The sequence below is a fragment of the Eulemur rufifrons genome, chromosome 3 (genome assembly GCF_041146395.1).
Source record: "Eulemur rufifrons isolate Redbay chromosome 3, OSU_ERuf_1, whole genome shotgun sequence".
NCBI lineage: Eukaryota > Metazoa > Chordata > Mammalia > Primates > Lemuridae > Eulemur > Eulemur rufifrons.
In genome coordinates, this window is record NC_090985.1 from 91,595,855 (window position 1) to 91,612,015 (window position 16,161).

Consider the following 16,161-nt stretch of genomic DNA (forward strand, 5'->3'; position numbering starts at 1 on the left):
GATAAATACTTGCTATTTGTTTTGTACCACCTTCAGTTAGCCCCTTTGAAAAGTCTCTGATGAGGGTAAAAATACAGACAGCTGATGAACCCCTGACTTCTGTGACTTCCTTCAATTTGTGCCTAAGGCTTTTTGTGTGTGTGAGAGAGAAAATAAAGTTGTTTTTAAAAGTGTGGCATAAGGTATCTTGAAGCTGATCAAAATTATTTCCTTAAGTTTTATTTATTATGTTATAATTCTTAATTTTCTAAGGGTTTTTTTCATACCTTTCTATTTCATAATATAAATATTTTTCTAGCTCATGTCTTTTAAACTTAGGAACTAACTTAAGGCAAAATTATGTCCTCTACATTTGAATATTTATTTATAGTTATGGAATTTTAAGTCGTACTATACTCTGTGCTGTTTCAGTTTTGAACAAAGAAACCACGCAAATGTGCTCTGTATCGAGACGTAGCGATGTTTCTTTCCTCAGAGTTGCTGTTCTTGCTTCTTCAGATGTGCTGACATTTCTCCGGTTGAGGAGGCGCTGGGTTCTCTGGAGTCTGGCACAAAAACAAGGCAGTGACACTCCGGGGGTTCTTTTCTGCACTTTAGCTTCTTTCAGCCCTGATTTTCTCTGGGACGTGAGTGGTGTGTGTCAGTCAGTGGGAGAAGTGACTTCTGGGTGCTGAAGCCACCCAGTCCCTGAGGCCTGGCTGCCTGCTCACTGCCCGTGGGGATCCCGCAGATGCCTCGGTGCCCAGGTCGTGATGGAATGCCTGCTTTGTCGTCCTGTCCTTGATTCTTTGTTCTAGAAATTACCTCCCTGTCTTACAGAGCTGTATCCAGACATGTAAGAAAAACTTTTGTCTGTTTGATTTCTGGTTTGTTTTTATTTGCAGTTAGGTAGACAGAACAAAATGTTTCCGTGTCTATCCTGATGTACGTAACGGGGATGTATCGAAAGCAGATCTAACACAGCCGGTTATCCTTAATTTGATCACTTGACAGTTACACCATGTGGGGATTGATGCTCAGTGACCCTTTCTAAGTAAGACTCTGGGCTAGCTCTGTACATCTATAAAACATACGGGAAGTTTTCTGTGATTTGGCTGTGGAATCCTCTTTGATCAGAACGCATGTTTGGAACACTTACAAGAAACTCACTGACTCAGACTTTATTTTTCTAAGTTGATGGAACAAGTTTGCTGAATTGTCTGCCTCTATTATTTGTTGAGATAACCCTGTAAATGCTTAGGAGTAGATACTTACTCACTCGTGGACTCCTTGAATCTAGGAACCAGGTCTCAGGTTTTATTTGAATCCCCCTTTAAAGCTGAATGCCACATATGATATTCATTAATATCACATGAATAATATATGCTGGTCTTAGTCCTGATGAGGGAGAGCATCAGGAGTTTCTCATTGCATAATAAAATACTAAGTTTTTTTTTTTTTTTTGAAAACCAGATTAAATAAGTGATAAAATTATTAGACTTTTTGGGGGGGGAAGAAGTGACATTTTCAAGTTCATACAACAATCTGATCTATGCTAACAAAGGTCTTCAGGTGACCTTTCCAATATCTCATTTGTATTTGAACCTGGGTTTTACTTTGTTCAAATGCTCAGTCTCTAGATGCGATCCCTTCCTTTTCTTTCTTGCAGTTCTCTTATGTTCTGATCTTCCCTTCCCCACTTACCATAGAGGGTTGGTGGGTTTTTAGCTTCCTTTTTTTAAGAGAAAAATGTCTATAATATTATCATTACATCTATTTAAAAATAAAAAGAAAATTGGTGTAGTGTCCTGAGATGCATTTTACCAAAACTAGACTTCTGGAGCAAAGTCTGCCTAGCTCACAGGACCATTACTTAGTAGACATTTGGGGCCTCTTTTTGCTGCCTGTAGTAAACAGTGAAATGATTATGGTGTTCCAGTAGAGGAAAGAGGAAGATGAGAAACTGCAGCTCAGATTCTAAAGCTGACTGTAAGTTTGCAGTAGCTACTTGGGTGTCTGTAATGGAGCCGGTCTTCTTAAATCATGTCTGTTGCATGTGGTGGAACCACAGGTCCAGCCATTGGCTTAATGATTCAAACATTTTAGTTTCAGAGAGAACATTTCATTTAGAAAATGCTTGTGGGATAGTGGCTGTAAGGTAGTTGCCAAAACAGCATAAAGTACCTTTAGGCAATTTGTTCTAAGGAGAGAATGTAAGGCCTGCTTTTTTCAAATTTTTGTCACCCAAGCTATTAATAATAATCACCTTTAAAACCATCAGAATAAACATGCAAGTGTGAAAAGAAAGTGTACAACGAGGTGGTGCCTTTTGTGCCATTCTTTTTGACTTTAACCACATCCTAATGCCTCTTGGATGACTGCCTTAAATTGGAATGTACTCTGTCAGTAAAAACTTTTAGCCAAATGGATCACAGAATACCAAGATGCTTCCCTTTCAGCTCTAATTGATAGCATTTTCTCCATACTACTTGGAAAGTATTTATAAAAAGCCATCGTGTTTCATGAATTTTATTGTTAGATGGAATTGTTCCTCCCTTCCCCCACCCCCGCCCCAAGCACTGGCTATGGTAGGAAAGAGAGCAAAGAAGAAAAACAGGGCGTGCTTGTTGATTTTTGGCATCAACCACAGTTACAAATGGTAGGACTGAATTCTGTCAAGAATCAGAAAGAATAGAAAAGTGGGTCTTACACACCAGCCTGTGGTTTTCTCTGAGGCCACTTCTCTAATGCCCCTAAACTCATGTTTTTTCTCCCTACATGTTGTCACTAACCCTGGATTACCACTGACCCCTGTCCCAACCACTGCACTTCACATTGTTGCAGGAAAAAAATCTGTCATAAAGTTACCTGAATTGAACCTGTGGGGCACTGGTTGCTCTGATGGCCACTCTCTTTGGTGGGTACTCTAAACCTTCCCACACCCTCCCATCTTCCGGGGCTGTTTTATTCCTCTGTAGAGATGATTTTGCCTTCTGCTTTCCTGAGATACTCTGGTTCAGGTTCCATTGTCTTCTCTCTTCTGTTTACAACATTACTATCTCGGAATTTTTTTTTGAGCCATCATCTCTTTCTCATTCAATCATCATTTTCTCAGACATTGCATCTTCTGGTTTCCAGAGCTAACCCTTTCCCTGTGCCTGTTCCTTCTCTTTCTGACCTCATCACTCTTTCCCTCTCTCACTACTCTGCTGCTTTTTAATATAGACATGCCCATGTTTCCTCTATCTTCAAAGTACTCACAGATAAAATCCTTCAAAACTTTGTTTCTTTTCTGCCCCTCAGAATCTTGGGAGAGTCCATGTACAATCAGTTTCTTTCTAAGGAGGTGAGGGAAGCCGTGTGGGCATCCCACGTTTTTGGTCACCTTTCTTTCCACCTGTGTTTTCTCATCATTGCAGTGTGACTGTCTTCTTTACCACTTGAGAACTTTAATCTGAAGAACCTTAGGGGACATTTAGTGACTGACATAATTCAGTGGTGTCCTAAACTTTTATTCAGGCCTTTCTTCCTAAAATTGATCATTTCACTTTTAAAACACCATATTTTCTTGACTTCCTTTTGTTTCATAGTTATTTGGGGCTCCTTTGATAACTTCCTGTATTGGGTGTTGTGTTTTCTTCTTGTGTGTACATTTTCCTTCAGAGACTGAATATGGTGATTGTTTAAATGATTAGCTCAGTCTTTACGATGTCAAAAATACTGAAAAATTATTGACTATATTCTTTAAGTTCAGAAAATCTAGCATAAGATGATACTTTGGAATTTTCTATGATGTGTTGTGCTTTGTTAGTTTGTATCACTGTAAGGATTTATACCCAAACTGGAAAAGTTTAAAATAAAGCAGAGTACTCAGTAGTGTTTCATGTTTCACTACTAAAATGATGCTATCTAATATTTTGGCTGATTCACGGCAAAAGTTAACTCTAGCCTTTTCATCAGTACAGCCCTTTTTAACTGGAGCATAGGGGTGGGTGTGGGAGTGGGGCAGTCTGGTCTCCGTCACTCTGCTTTTTAACAGGAAAAATCTGGGCCTGCCATGGGGAGAACCATGCAGGCATCAGAAGGGGATGCTAGCAGTTTTAAATGTGTAATTGAATGCTTTATGCTAATATCTTTTACACACTGAATAATACTTATGTATTTAAAAGTTGGACTTACACAAATAGGTTTGATATTTTATTCTGAGATAAACTTTAGTGGGGAGTGGTCCAACATAGTATTCAATCGTATGCTGTTTTTGGCAGAGTTTAGGAAAAAATGAAATGTCTGGAAAATAATTGTTATACACAGACACACACATACACACACACAGGTTATGGTTGTCTATGAATTTCAAGTAATTGGACAGATACAACCACATGGAGTGAGTCACAGTGAGTCACATGTTTCTTTTTTTATGTAGTCAGTGGTAAGATACACTGATACTTTGTTGAAGAATGGTGATGGTGATATTTTAACCAAAATAAATTGCCATTTTCAAATGGATTACCTCATTTGCTGGAAACAAATGAATAGAGAAAGGGGAAAGGAACTTAGGAACAAAAGATGATTTGAACAATATAACAGGAGTACAAACATCTTATAATGAAAGTGGGAGTATGATTATGGTTTTGAGAAACATACAGAATGGGTTCTACAGTTTACAGCAGGAATAAATGTTAAATGACTTGGAGGGCTTTCTTGTGACCCCTCCACCTGAGACCTTAGTTCTCGAGTGGCAGGTTGTGAATGGTGCTGCCCATCTCCCTCGGGAGAGGAACACCAAGCACCGCACTACCAGCCCTGATATGCCTAAGAAAGGGATTTGCAACTTAGAATGCCACTTCAGAAGGTTTGTCAGGACGTGAATATAAAACAGCATTTATGTGGCCAGCAGATAGAGTTGGGAAGATCAGGTGAGTGGGACGCTCAGTACAGCCTGGTTGGAATAAGACTGCTGTAAGAGCATCCTGTGGTATTGATGTTTCTTAGAAGGTCAACAATAAATCCGTTATCAGAACTTTCATTTGCCAAGAGAGGAAATAGAAAGCTGTTGGAAAGTTTTTAGAGTAAAAAAGTTAATATGCATCTACATAATAGTGTCATTCTTGCTTGTGTAATTTTTTAAAAAAGATAATTTAGAATGATGGGGAGAAGTAATAATTGTTCAAACAGCAAAGATGAAAATTCTGTCAAGATGTGCTGTCCCTATTTGGATGGCATATGTGGTTGTGTAGTGAAGTAAGGTCCTTGGTCCTTCACCACAGTGTTTGTTATTGGTCATCTGTGACCCAAGCAGAAGGCCACAACCAGGAACAAAATGCCATTTTTTGGTGGTCACGGACATTGCTAATACCAACAATTCTTAAAGCTCTAAGGCCAGTTGTGAGGGCGATTAAATCATAGGCTGATTACATGCATTTATCTGTAATAAATAGTGACAGTAAGGCTTTAAAGTGACTGACAAGTAATAGACATTTGTATGTTGAAGGAATATTTTTTAATGGTAAATTTAAGTAACTTAATTTGTTTCATAGAGGCATCAATTTTAACTATTTTATAGATACTTATGTTCGAATTCCTTTAACATTTTCTGTTCATAACCTATTTTCATCTTGTAAATACCAACAGAAGGACCTGGTGGGGTAGCCAAAAGAAAAGCTAAGGCTAAAGGTATTTTCTATTTTTCAAATTAGCCTTGAATGAATCCAGTTTAATGCTTGAAAATGCATGACATTTTCTGAGTATGTAGCTACTAATGCTAAACATTATTGCTTTTTGGTCTCACCTGGGTGCACCTTAGGTTATAAGTAGTTTTGTCAAGGTGTCATTGAAGCATTTTTGGCCTCAAGCCTATAATTTTAAGCAATTCCCATTTCATGTTATCAGAACTTTGTAATAGTCTTTAAACTAAGAACATATATATTATACCAATATTATGTATTTGTTATAATATATATGGTAACTTTACATATACACAGCCTACCTTGCTCCCTAAAACCTTTCTTAGTTTGACTTGCTGTTTGAATTACTACTGGGAAAAAGATGAAGTTATCAGTGGTTGATTTTATTTCTCCAAAAGCTCTCATGACCGTCTGTCTTAGAGCACAATAAAAGCTACTATATCAAAGGTGTAGTAGTTTTCAATAAAATGAAAACTTAAGTATATATTCTGGAGCAGTGTATTACATTGGTATAGAATTTGCTGTATTTTATATTTTAATTCATTAAAAATTATTATACCTGTCAGCTATTATATATAGACTAACAGCTCAACATTATAGCCTTACTTTATATCCCTCTGGTTTTTCCTGCTCATATGTAAGTAGTTGTGTCCTTCATGGATAGGGGCATGGGGATGTGCATGAATTTCTTTATAAACTTGCGACATTCTTGTAAGTGTTCAATTCAAGTGCTTGGCATATTGTTGGTGTGTGTGTGTGTGTGTGTGTGTGTGTGCGCGCGCGCGAAGTATGAACAGATGAGACTTTTACTGTGTTATTTGCAAGGTTTTGTGATTTGTATTTTAAGATAAGGAAATTTTAATGTTTTAACCTTGTATCCCACCTGAATAATTCCTGGGAAGAAAATAGTTTTTACTGTTTTATTTTTACATAAATGTAATGAAATAAATGACTAATAAGGCATAATTTTACTTCTTGATCTAGACAGGCAAATTAAACATTGAGGATTTAAGTTTTTAAAAACAGTTTGCAGAATAAGAGCTGATAGCCTTGCACAAGCATCTTACCCTTTTGCAATGCCATTATCTATGTTACCATACAAACAACAGTGAAGCAGAATGAAGACTCGGAGGATGATTCTGAATGAATAATATTCTGTATTCTTACTGGGTTTTAATAAGATTTTCAGGAGGAACTAAAGAATTTCTTCATTGATGACCAGGAAGTTCAGTTAATAGAGAAACTCTATGTGATATTTTTGTTGGTTAATCAAGATTTATTAGATTTCCTAGAAAGATACAATGCTGCTTTTAGTAAGTACCATAAATCTGATACTCATACTGAATAACATTTTGTGCTATGTGAGTTTTACATGATTTTAATGGGTAAAAACATCTTCCACATTTTATTATATTAAAGAAATCTTTCATTTTCTTTGTTGCTGCTTAAATGCTGCATTGTACAGTAAACACTTTACCATACAATTTCCTAGCATGAGTGCAAACAGGTGAAATTCAGAGCTTTTGTTAACCGCTCTATTAAACTTTATGTAAAGCAAGTTGAAAGCAGTATCTTCTATGAGATTTGGAATTAGCTGTGTGTTCCATTTAATTGCTTTCTCACCCCTGTGAACATGAAGACATGTACGTTGGTTTGATTGGCTCTGCATAAACTAACAGGGAAGCATACTTAAAGGAATACTAATTTTATGATATTGAATACAAGCAGAAAATTCTGATTTGTCATTTTAAACACCATAGATAATGATTTTAACATTTCATACACATTAAAATTGTTTTTTGCTTAGCTGAAAAATTAAATGATACTTAATTTTCATTTGCATGTATTTGTTTTCAAGGGTTGTAAGCACATAATTTAAGGATACAATGTTTTGTTTGAGCTAAAACTTTTTGATTATCTTATGCATAAACTTACAAGTTATGAAAAATGTGCTCGTGCATTGCCAATGTTCCTTTAATTATGTCATTATAGTTATGAAGTGTGAATTGTTAGCACTTTGTGTAAAGTACTACCTTTATGGATGCACTCGTTTTTATAATGTTGCATGTTAACCTTCTTTTATGATAAGTCATATCATATTTCAAGCTGGAAAAATATGACCAGCTTCTAGCATTTCTTTTACAGTTGATACTTTATAGAGGTTTACATCTGTTTTTGACCAACTTAAATAATAGTTAAAGTAACTTTTTGAATGAGCATATCCTGTGTGTGGGGAGGTAAATCAACAGACAATACCTTTTCACTAACCTGCTGTTTTATGAATTTAGAGTTGCTGTCAATAAACATTTTTTTCCTTTGATTGGAAAACCTGAAAGTTAAAGAACTCACTAAAGAAGAGCTCAAGAAGGAAAAAGAGAAACCTGAGTCAAGGAAGGAAAGTAAGAATGAAGAGAGAAAAAAGGGGAAGAAAGAAAAGGAGGATGACCGGAAGGAGAAGAAAATTGCTGATGCAGATATGTCCAGGAAAGAGTCTCCTAAGGGGAAAAGAGACAGAGAAAAGGAGAAAGTGGACCTAGAGAAAAGTGCTAAAACCAAGGAAAATAGGAAAAAGTCAACAAATATTAAGGATATTTCTAGTAAAATGGCATCCCGAGACAAAGATGACAGAAAGGAAAGTAAAAGTTCTACCAGACACGCACACGTAGCAAAGGGAAATAACCAGAAAAGAAAGGACTAAAGCTCTGACATACCATCCCAGGAAGCAATGATATTCTTCATTGTGATTTGCTGCTAAAGGGCATAGAAAATTTAATATCGTCCTGGTTGGGGAATATGTGTAAATTAACCATTGAATGTGTTTATTGGTGCTCAGCAAGTAAATTTGAAATTTAAATACACTGTCCGTGATTCTAAATTTAAAAGAGGAAGCTTTTTAAAAAAGTCATAAAATGTGTAATAAGTTCTATTTTTAATTTATTGATCATGTATCAGATAAATGTATGTGTATACTATGAATTATAATGGATTTATTAATATATTGAATTGGAGTTAAATAAAAATATTAAGATTTTAAATAGTATTTCTATGCAGAGTAACTCTTTCAAGTATGCTAAATACTTAGGGAAATAAGAAGGTACCCTTTTTCTCTATTTGTCCTTTGATTTCTCCCCTGCTTTCCGTTCCCAAGTCTGTGTTTTCCTCTCCTCTTCTGTGGGTACCTCCTCAGGCTTTTGTGCGACCTCCTCTCCCCAATTCCCCCTCCCCCCATCTTTCAGGGGCCACCCCTTCCTCAGATTCCTCCCAGGTCCTCCTCTCCCTTTCTCCATCTCTCCCCTTTCTAATCTCTCCTACCCCAGTTTTGACTTTCTCCTTTCCCTCCATCCTCACCGCTGACCTCTCCTCAGCCACCCCTCGCTTTCCCACCAGTTCCCATCCCTGCCCTTCTCTTCTCATCTGACAGATACTTAGTGCCTACTGTGTGCCAGCTGCACCACTCTGGGAACCCTGGATAGAGCCATAAATAAGAAGGGATTTGATTTAAGAACACTTTTATTCATGATGTCTTTGCTGTCTCAGAGTAGTTATAGAAAGGCTTTCATTATTTCAAATTAGGATGTCCTTTCATTTTATATCACACTTTTTTTTTTTTCAGTTTTTCAGTTGTTTTGGTTGAATGGCATATATTTTTCATATTTGATTGTGTTATAATTGTTTACAGTTTCTAAGAAATTGCAAATTTGAGATCTAACTAAAGGTCAGAATTTAGCTCCTCAGAAAACATTTGATAACATAAATAACATAAATACATTTCTACAAATGGTATATACTATTCTGTACATGAAGTTTTAAATCTCTAATGGTGACTGTTGGTTGATAATGAGAAGAGCAGCCTGATTATTTATAAATCCATGCTAATAACAAATAAAAATAAATAAATAAATAAAACTTTATATCCAACAGTTTTAAAATCACTGTTTGAATCAAAAGTGCTGCCACAAAGATGTTATTTTGAAAAAATAATTATTTTTCCTATAAAGAGATTAAAAACTAGAGATTTTTAGGCTAATTAAAGATGATTTCAAGTCAGAAATGAGTAAATTTAAGTGTAAATATTTCTAAAAGTATTGTGCGCCCTTTTCTTCTATGCTGGTACCTTTTACTTTGTAAAATCAAACATATGTCTAGTTGACAAAAATTACAACTAACAAAATTATACAGCAAGGAAGAAATCCTGGAGAAAATCTAATGTAGTATCTCTATCTAATCTAAGGCTATTATTTTATTGCTTAAGAACTAAGGCCCAAAGACTTGTAATATGTGATTCCTTAGAGTTTTATATGTTGATTAGTCAGGATTTTGCTCTTATTTTTATAGATTATAAGAACACAGTAAACCAAAAAGGGAATTTTTTGGCTTCTTTAGTTGACAGATCTGGGAGCACTGGCTTCAGGTGAATAGAGGCCAGTCCAGCTCTGTATCAGAGCGCGCTCTCTCTCTCTCTCTCTCTCTCACTAGCTCACTTCCCAGATAGAGGCTCTGCTGGTTTCTGCCTGACTTTATCCTATATGGAGATGCTGCCATTGATGACCACAGTGGTGCTCAGCAGGCCCCAGACTCATCTTTCTGGTTTGCCAATCCCAGTGCAGAGACAGCTTTCTGGAATGGCTCTGGAAGAAAAGTCCCTGGCAGAATTCTGATTGGCCTGGCTAGGCCTGGCGAACATCTGTGACTTGTTTTTGTAGTTGGGGTTGGGTTAGTCTTGCCAGGCTTGATCCTGTGCACAAAGGTTTGGGCTGGGAGTTGAGTGAGTCCCACCCAAACTCTATGAAATGTAGGGCTTCTGGGACAAGGAGAAGGAGGCTCTGACTGAGAACTGGATAGAATAAGAAGCAAAACAGATGTCACCACACATGTAAAAGTTAACAAGATTTTCAAAATATATCCAAATGTTAGATTTTGCTGCTGAGATAAATGGATTGATTTTTTGTGTGTATGTATGCAAAATTTTCAGTGTGACTTTCTCTACAGATTTTTTTTTTTTGTTCTCCCTTGCAGAAGGGCAGAGAATTATCATTGGATTTACTGAGAGCATTCTTGTAATTTTTGCCCTGGTTTTTGAAGTTCAGTGGCCAGGGGGCAGAAAATACATAAATGCTAAATTCTAAGCAAATGAGTGAAAACATTTTAGAATAACCTAACTGGCATAAGCATAAAAGCATTGTTGCTATTTAGGAAAGTACTTTGAAATGCTTTGGTTCAGTTATTGATTTTTCCTTTGACTTTCAGCTCAAGAGTTCAAACATCTACTAAAACATTTAAAGGAATTTTAAGAGCACTTGTGGACTGAGACTGGCTTTATTTTCTTCCTTTCATTTTATTTTTCCCCCTTTCCTTTCCTTCAGCAAATGAAGGCTTCAACTGAATTTTATTGACGTTCAGGTCACACTGTATCCAGGTCCATTAACACTTAAGATTCAGTGAAAAACTTAGGACATAATAAGCTTTCTGTTGTGATTAATGGGTTAAAATTATGCTTGTATTCTTAGTTTTATGTTCTTTATTAAGTAGGTAGTTATTTCTGTATTGTTCAGTTTCATATTGTTTTCTCTAAGGATAATTACAATCAGAAAGGTTACCCTTTTTAAATAAGTCAGCTAAAAACAGGGACAAAGATTTTGTAATACCAAGTAGTTGGGACTCAGAAGTTTTGGGGAAAAGCTGAAAAATTTAATTAAAATTAAATACTAAATGTAAGTTTATTTTTTCATATCCCTAACATTTTGAGTTAAATTACATTATGATGTGATACTTCAAGTTTTTAAAAAATGACATTATTGGTATAATTTTCCTTAACACATTTGAGTAGCACTATCATCTTTAAGATGGTCAGTTTTGTGAAAATATTTGAGTGCCTGTCAATTTTACCAAGAATCTTTTTTTATTCTTTAATATTCAGATTACTTTCTTTTGAAGTACTTTTACTGAACTCTTTTCTTCATTTGTTGTGACATCTAACTTCGATGTTTCATTTCATAATGGCTTTGTGTGGGAATTTTAGTTATTCTTAACATCAGTTGTAATCACCTTATCACTTCCTTGAAACCTTTTTATTTTTTTAATGAGACTTTCAGTTTTACTTTATGGATAATTTGCATTGTATATAGATGATCCTATCAACATTTCACAATGAGAAAGAGACTGGTAAAGAAATGAACATAAATCAACATGATTGCTTGAGTTAACTCAGGAAGACTACTTGAGTTAATTCTGTAAGTGGTTGGTTGATAGAAAATATTTTATATTATGACCTGATTAGCCATGCAACTTTGTAACCTCAGAGGTTCTCATAATGAATACTTAGATAATAAAGACTCCCTATAGACATTTCCATGAAAAAGAAAGGGAGTAAACAAGTATGATTTTTTTAATTTTAAATATTTTAAGTTAACTGTTATGTCATTTTTCATGAAATGAGTGTGGTGACTTAGGCTATGTCTCCTGACTTTGGTTTCTTTCTCTTGCACAGTCCTCAACTCTTCCTTCTCCTGTTAATGTTCATTGGTAATAATTCTCACAATTGATTACTCAGAATATTTTACTGTTAAATGCATCTTGGAAATGGTTGTTTTCCTCATTTGTAAATTGGAGATAATAACCTGTCCCTGAGGGTGGTTGTGAGAACCAGCTGATGTTACATGAATGTAAGCAGCTCCTCACTGTTAGACACTCAGTTTCCCCTTTTCTTTGGTATAGAATGATGGTGACAGTTCAACCAAGCCCTGTCAGTCAGTGGTTGAAAATTTGGAAGCGCTGAAACTGTGATTCCTACTCCTACTTTTGTCAACAGTTTGTGAGATAATCCTAGGTTCTTTACGCTTTGTAATGAATGTGTCTTTGTGAAATGATGTACTGGATCCTGATTTGTTCTGCTGAGATCATTGAGAGGGCAAATGAAAATAATTATAAATGTTACATATGTGTAAAACCATAAGAATGCTTAGTTTTTTTAAAGGATACTGCTTCAACATGAAAACACAAGACATAAAATGTAAAGGTCAGAAAAAAGTTATGATGTAAACTGTAGTCTTAAGTATATGGTACAATTGAGAAGTTTAATCATCTAATTGTGAAAAACGTATTTATAGGTTTGTTTTATATTCAGAGAACATTTTTCCATAGATGTGATTTTATGGTCTTTAGAGATTTTCTGCTCGGGTCCACAAAAACCTTTTTAATCCCTAATGTCTAGTTCTTCAAGTCTCGTTGTAACTATGTTTCATTGGAAAAAGGTACTTATCATTCTTCCACAGGATAACAGGAACATATTAAGTTTTACTTCTAAATATTCTCCAGAATTCTTTTGGTTATGTCCATGGTGTTAAGTCTATTCAAATTAGTTTACATGGACAAAAATCACTGATTGCCTTCCATAATTGTAAAGCCCAGGGGTAGTTTGGGTTTTTTTCTTTTGTTATGCTGAATTTGGGTACTCAAATAATATTCTCAATCTCTTTCTTGTCTCTGGACTCTCCAGGCGTGTGGGCTTCCTTCTTAGACAGAGTGTCTCCTATGCTCATCTTCAACCCTAATCCTTGTGGGGTGGGGGGTAGGAAAGCTGTGATTGGAAGCTGGGAGATGTGAGTGCCCACTCTAAAAATTGTTGGTAAAGGATTCTCTAAAAATAAATGGGCTGTTAGAAAAGCAAATGTTGGGTAAAGGAAAAGTGGTTTCCCCGAATTAATGTGCTTTTCCCAGAAGAAGGAAGAATAAGTGCAGGGCGGGCTAACACAGTGGATGTTTGTACACCAGTCTTCATCTGCCCTGAAAGCAGGCAGATTATGGAGTTTGTTTTCCCCTCCTGCTCCCCATCCCAGTCCTGCTTCTGCCCCTGCCCAATACAGAGTTGCATGGATTGGGCCAAAATGAATATATTGGAATAGGAAGCCATGTGGCATAGAGAGATCTCATCCCAACCCTTGGTCAGCAATGCTTATAGACAATTGAAAGAATATAAGAGAATATTGGCATAATGACAAATACTACCCTGTAGTTATCAGGCAAGTTAGGTTTATTTTATTGAGCTCTCTCCATTTTCCCCCTATTCTATCTAACAGGAAAGTTTCTGTTAATTAGGAAATTAAAGGGTATTACGTAGCAGACCCATAGAGTCATTTTCATGAAAATCCTGTTTGGGTTAATCTGAAAGAATTCTCAGTAACAATCTTTGATCTCTTACCCTTCCTCCTCCATTTGCCTAAGGATACAATCGCATGAACTAGATGTTCGTTCCTGGTTTGGCTATCATTTTTACATAGAAACCAGTTCTGCAAGAGCTTTGTAAGTCCTACATAGTACTAAATCATCCATTTGTTTTTTCTTTGTTCTCATTTCATACCTCATTTGATTTCACTTTATGTATCTATTTAGGGCTCCATATTGAGTCAGATATATGCTCATCATAGAAGTCCATCAGATATATGCCCATCATAGAAGCCTTTCATTTACAGCCTGCCTTAAGCATTACTTCTCTTATATCCTAAGAGATTAGGGGAGGAAGATCTACACTTACCTCAAAGATCTGGTGTTATTTTTGACAATTTTATAAACACCACATGCTGTGTCTATAGTTGCCATTTATTGACTCATTCAACAAATATTCCTGCGTACCTGCAGCGTGCGGGGGCTGGCGAGGCACTGGAGATGGAAGGGGTGGCCGTGGCTGTGGTCCCTGCAGTGAAATGCTATGAGACAAACAAGGGCTGAGGGAGGAAACAATGAAACTGGAGCTGTCGTCAATACTGCTCACTATTTCCTCTGCCTAGAAAGTACGCCGGCCCTGTGAGGTGGGCCGCCTGGCCTCTCCTGCAGGACTCAGTCGCTCACTGTGACTGCACCCAGGTGTCTCTGATCCTCCCCGGTGGCTGGACTCTGCATGCTTCAGTTGTCCCACTCGCCACCTTGCCTCATTCCTGGACTTTGCTGCTAGACTGCGATGTATCTCCTGTACCTAGCCTAGTGACTGACAGTAGGCATTCAGTGCTTGCTTACTGAATGGTGAGCATCCAAAGCGGCTCATTTACAAGTATTTCAGGTCCGTATATACTGTTGAAGAACATTAGAAAGAAGAAAAATGTTTTTTTAAAAAAAGAAAACGCTGGAGATTCCTCAGTAATTGTAGCATGTTTTAACTACCTTGGAAGTTGCCTGTAACTGTGTTGATATTGCTCTGTGTGTGAGTATGTGTGCATAAAAAAGGGAGTGTGTGCATACGTATGTTTCTTTAGAAGAAATAAAGGGAAAAAGTAAGTTGTTTTAAAAGTGTATATTTCCTGGATTTAAATTCTCATTTAGTTCTTAAAACCCTTCTAATGGCTACTGTTTTATCCCCTTTTTGTATCTGTGGAAACCGAAGTTGTGGCGGTGGTAATGCCGAGATGGAATTCACGTGGCCTGCTTGGCTCCAGTGCCCAGGCTCCTGCACGCTTTGTCGTGTTTAACTGCATTTCGCAAGATATTAAAATGAGTCCACTCCTTCCGATCTTTGTGGAGTCCTACAATGTTTAATTTTTTTGTGGCTTATGTCTTCTTTTTGAAATCTGTCCATCCCAGGTCATGTAAAGATTCTTTGAATCTGGAATGGCCGTTACTGTATATCACGGGTCAGTTTTTGGTTTCTGGTAGTCTAGGATTTTGGTAAGTTCTGAGACTTCTGTTGGTATACTGAATAAGATCTATATTCACTTTTTGTACAAACTGAAACAACAAGGATTGGCATGGTCAATTAGTATGTGTGCCTTTCTGGTGTATTGATTTCCCTGAATATTTCTCAAGTTTCATGTACCTGTTAGTCTTATTCTTGGGGTCCATTAGAGTACACTGCTAGACTGCTTGCAATTGAAGCAGTAGGTGTCCTGAGCACATACCCTTCGTGAATAACTGTAGCTGGAGTAACCTGAATTGGTAAGACCAAAATTTTCATCAGTCTGCAGGCCATTGATTGCAAACTCCTGTCCTCAAGCAATCCTCCGGTCTTGGCCTCCCAAAGTGCTGGGATTACAGGCGTGAGCCAGCTTACCCGGCCTCAGTCTGTACACCGTTGAATTAGTAAACCAAAGATTAAAAACCTAATTTTAAAAAATTCCTAGCTTTTTATGGACTAGGTATGTGAAATCCTATGAAGCAAAGTAAATTTATAATTCTCTTCCAGATTTTGTTGAGGAAGCAGCTTTCTTATAACTCTTAAGAAAAGTCAATCCTTCATGTACACTGAGAACGCAGCCCTGTGACCCAGTGTCCCAGGCCTTTCTGATGCTCACACCCGTGCTCACTCCTCTCCTGCTGCACGGGCCACCTGGCTCCTCCCTCAGCAGACTTGGTCCCAGCTGAGGAATTTTGTATAGTCACATGCCACTTAATGACATTTAGGTCAATGACAGACTGTATATATGATAGTGGTCCTGTAAGATTTTTACTGTGCTTTTTTTTATGTTTGGATGTATTTAGTTACACATACTCACCTTGGTGGTACAGTCACCTA

General features: G+C 36.9%; 1 protein-coding gene across 13 annotated transcripts in view; it reads left to right on the forward strand.

The window, feature by feature from the left end:
• The window catches only part of ASPH (aspartate beta-hydroxylase), a 221,055-nt gene that overhangs the window by 43,026 nt on the left and 161,868 nt on the right, over positions 1–16,161 (forward strand). For 2 of the 13 annotated variants that reach the window (XM_069465569.1, XM_069465570.1), the window contains 2 exons: positions 5,611–5,652; positions 8,000–8,521. The exons of the other annotated variants lie outside the window; for them this stretch is intronic. In XM_069465569.1, coding sequence (XP_069321670.1) covers positions 5,611–5,652; positions 8,000–8,361 — 404 coding nt within the window. In that variant the 3' untranslated portion in view covers positions 8,362–8,521. Of the gene's footprint in view, positions 1–5,610; positions 5,653–7,999; positions 8,522–16,161 lie in introns of those variants that run through there. 13 annotated transcript variants of the gene reach the window in all.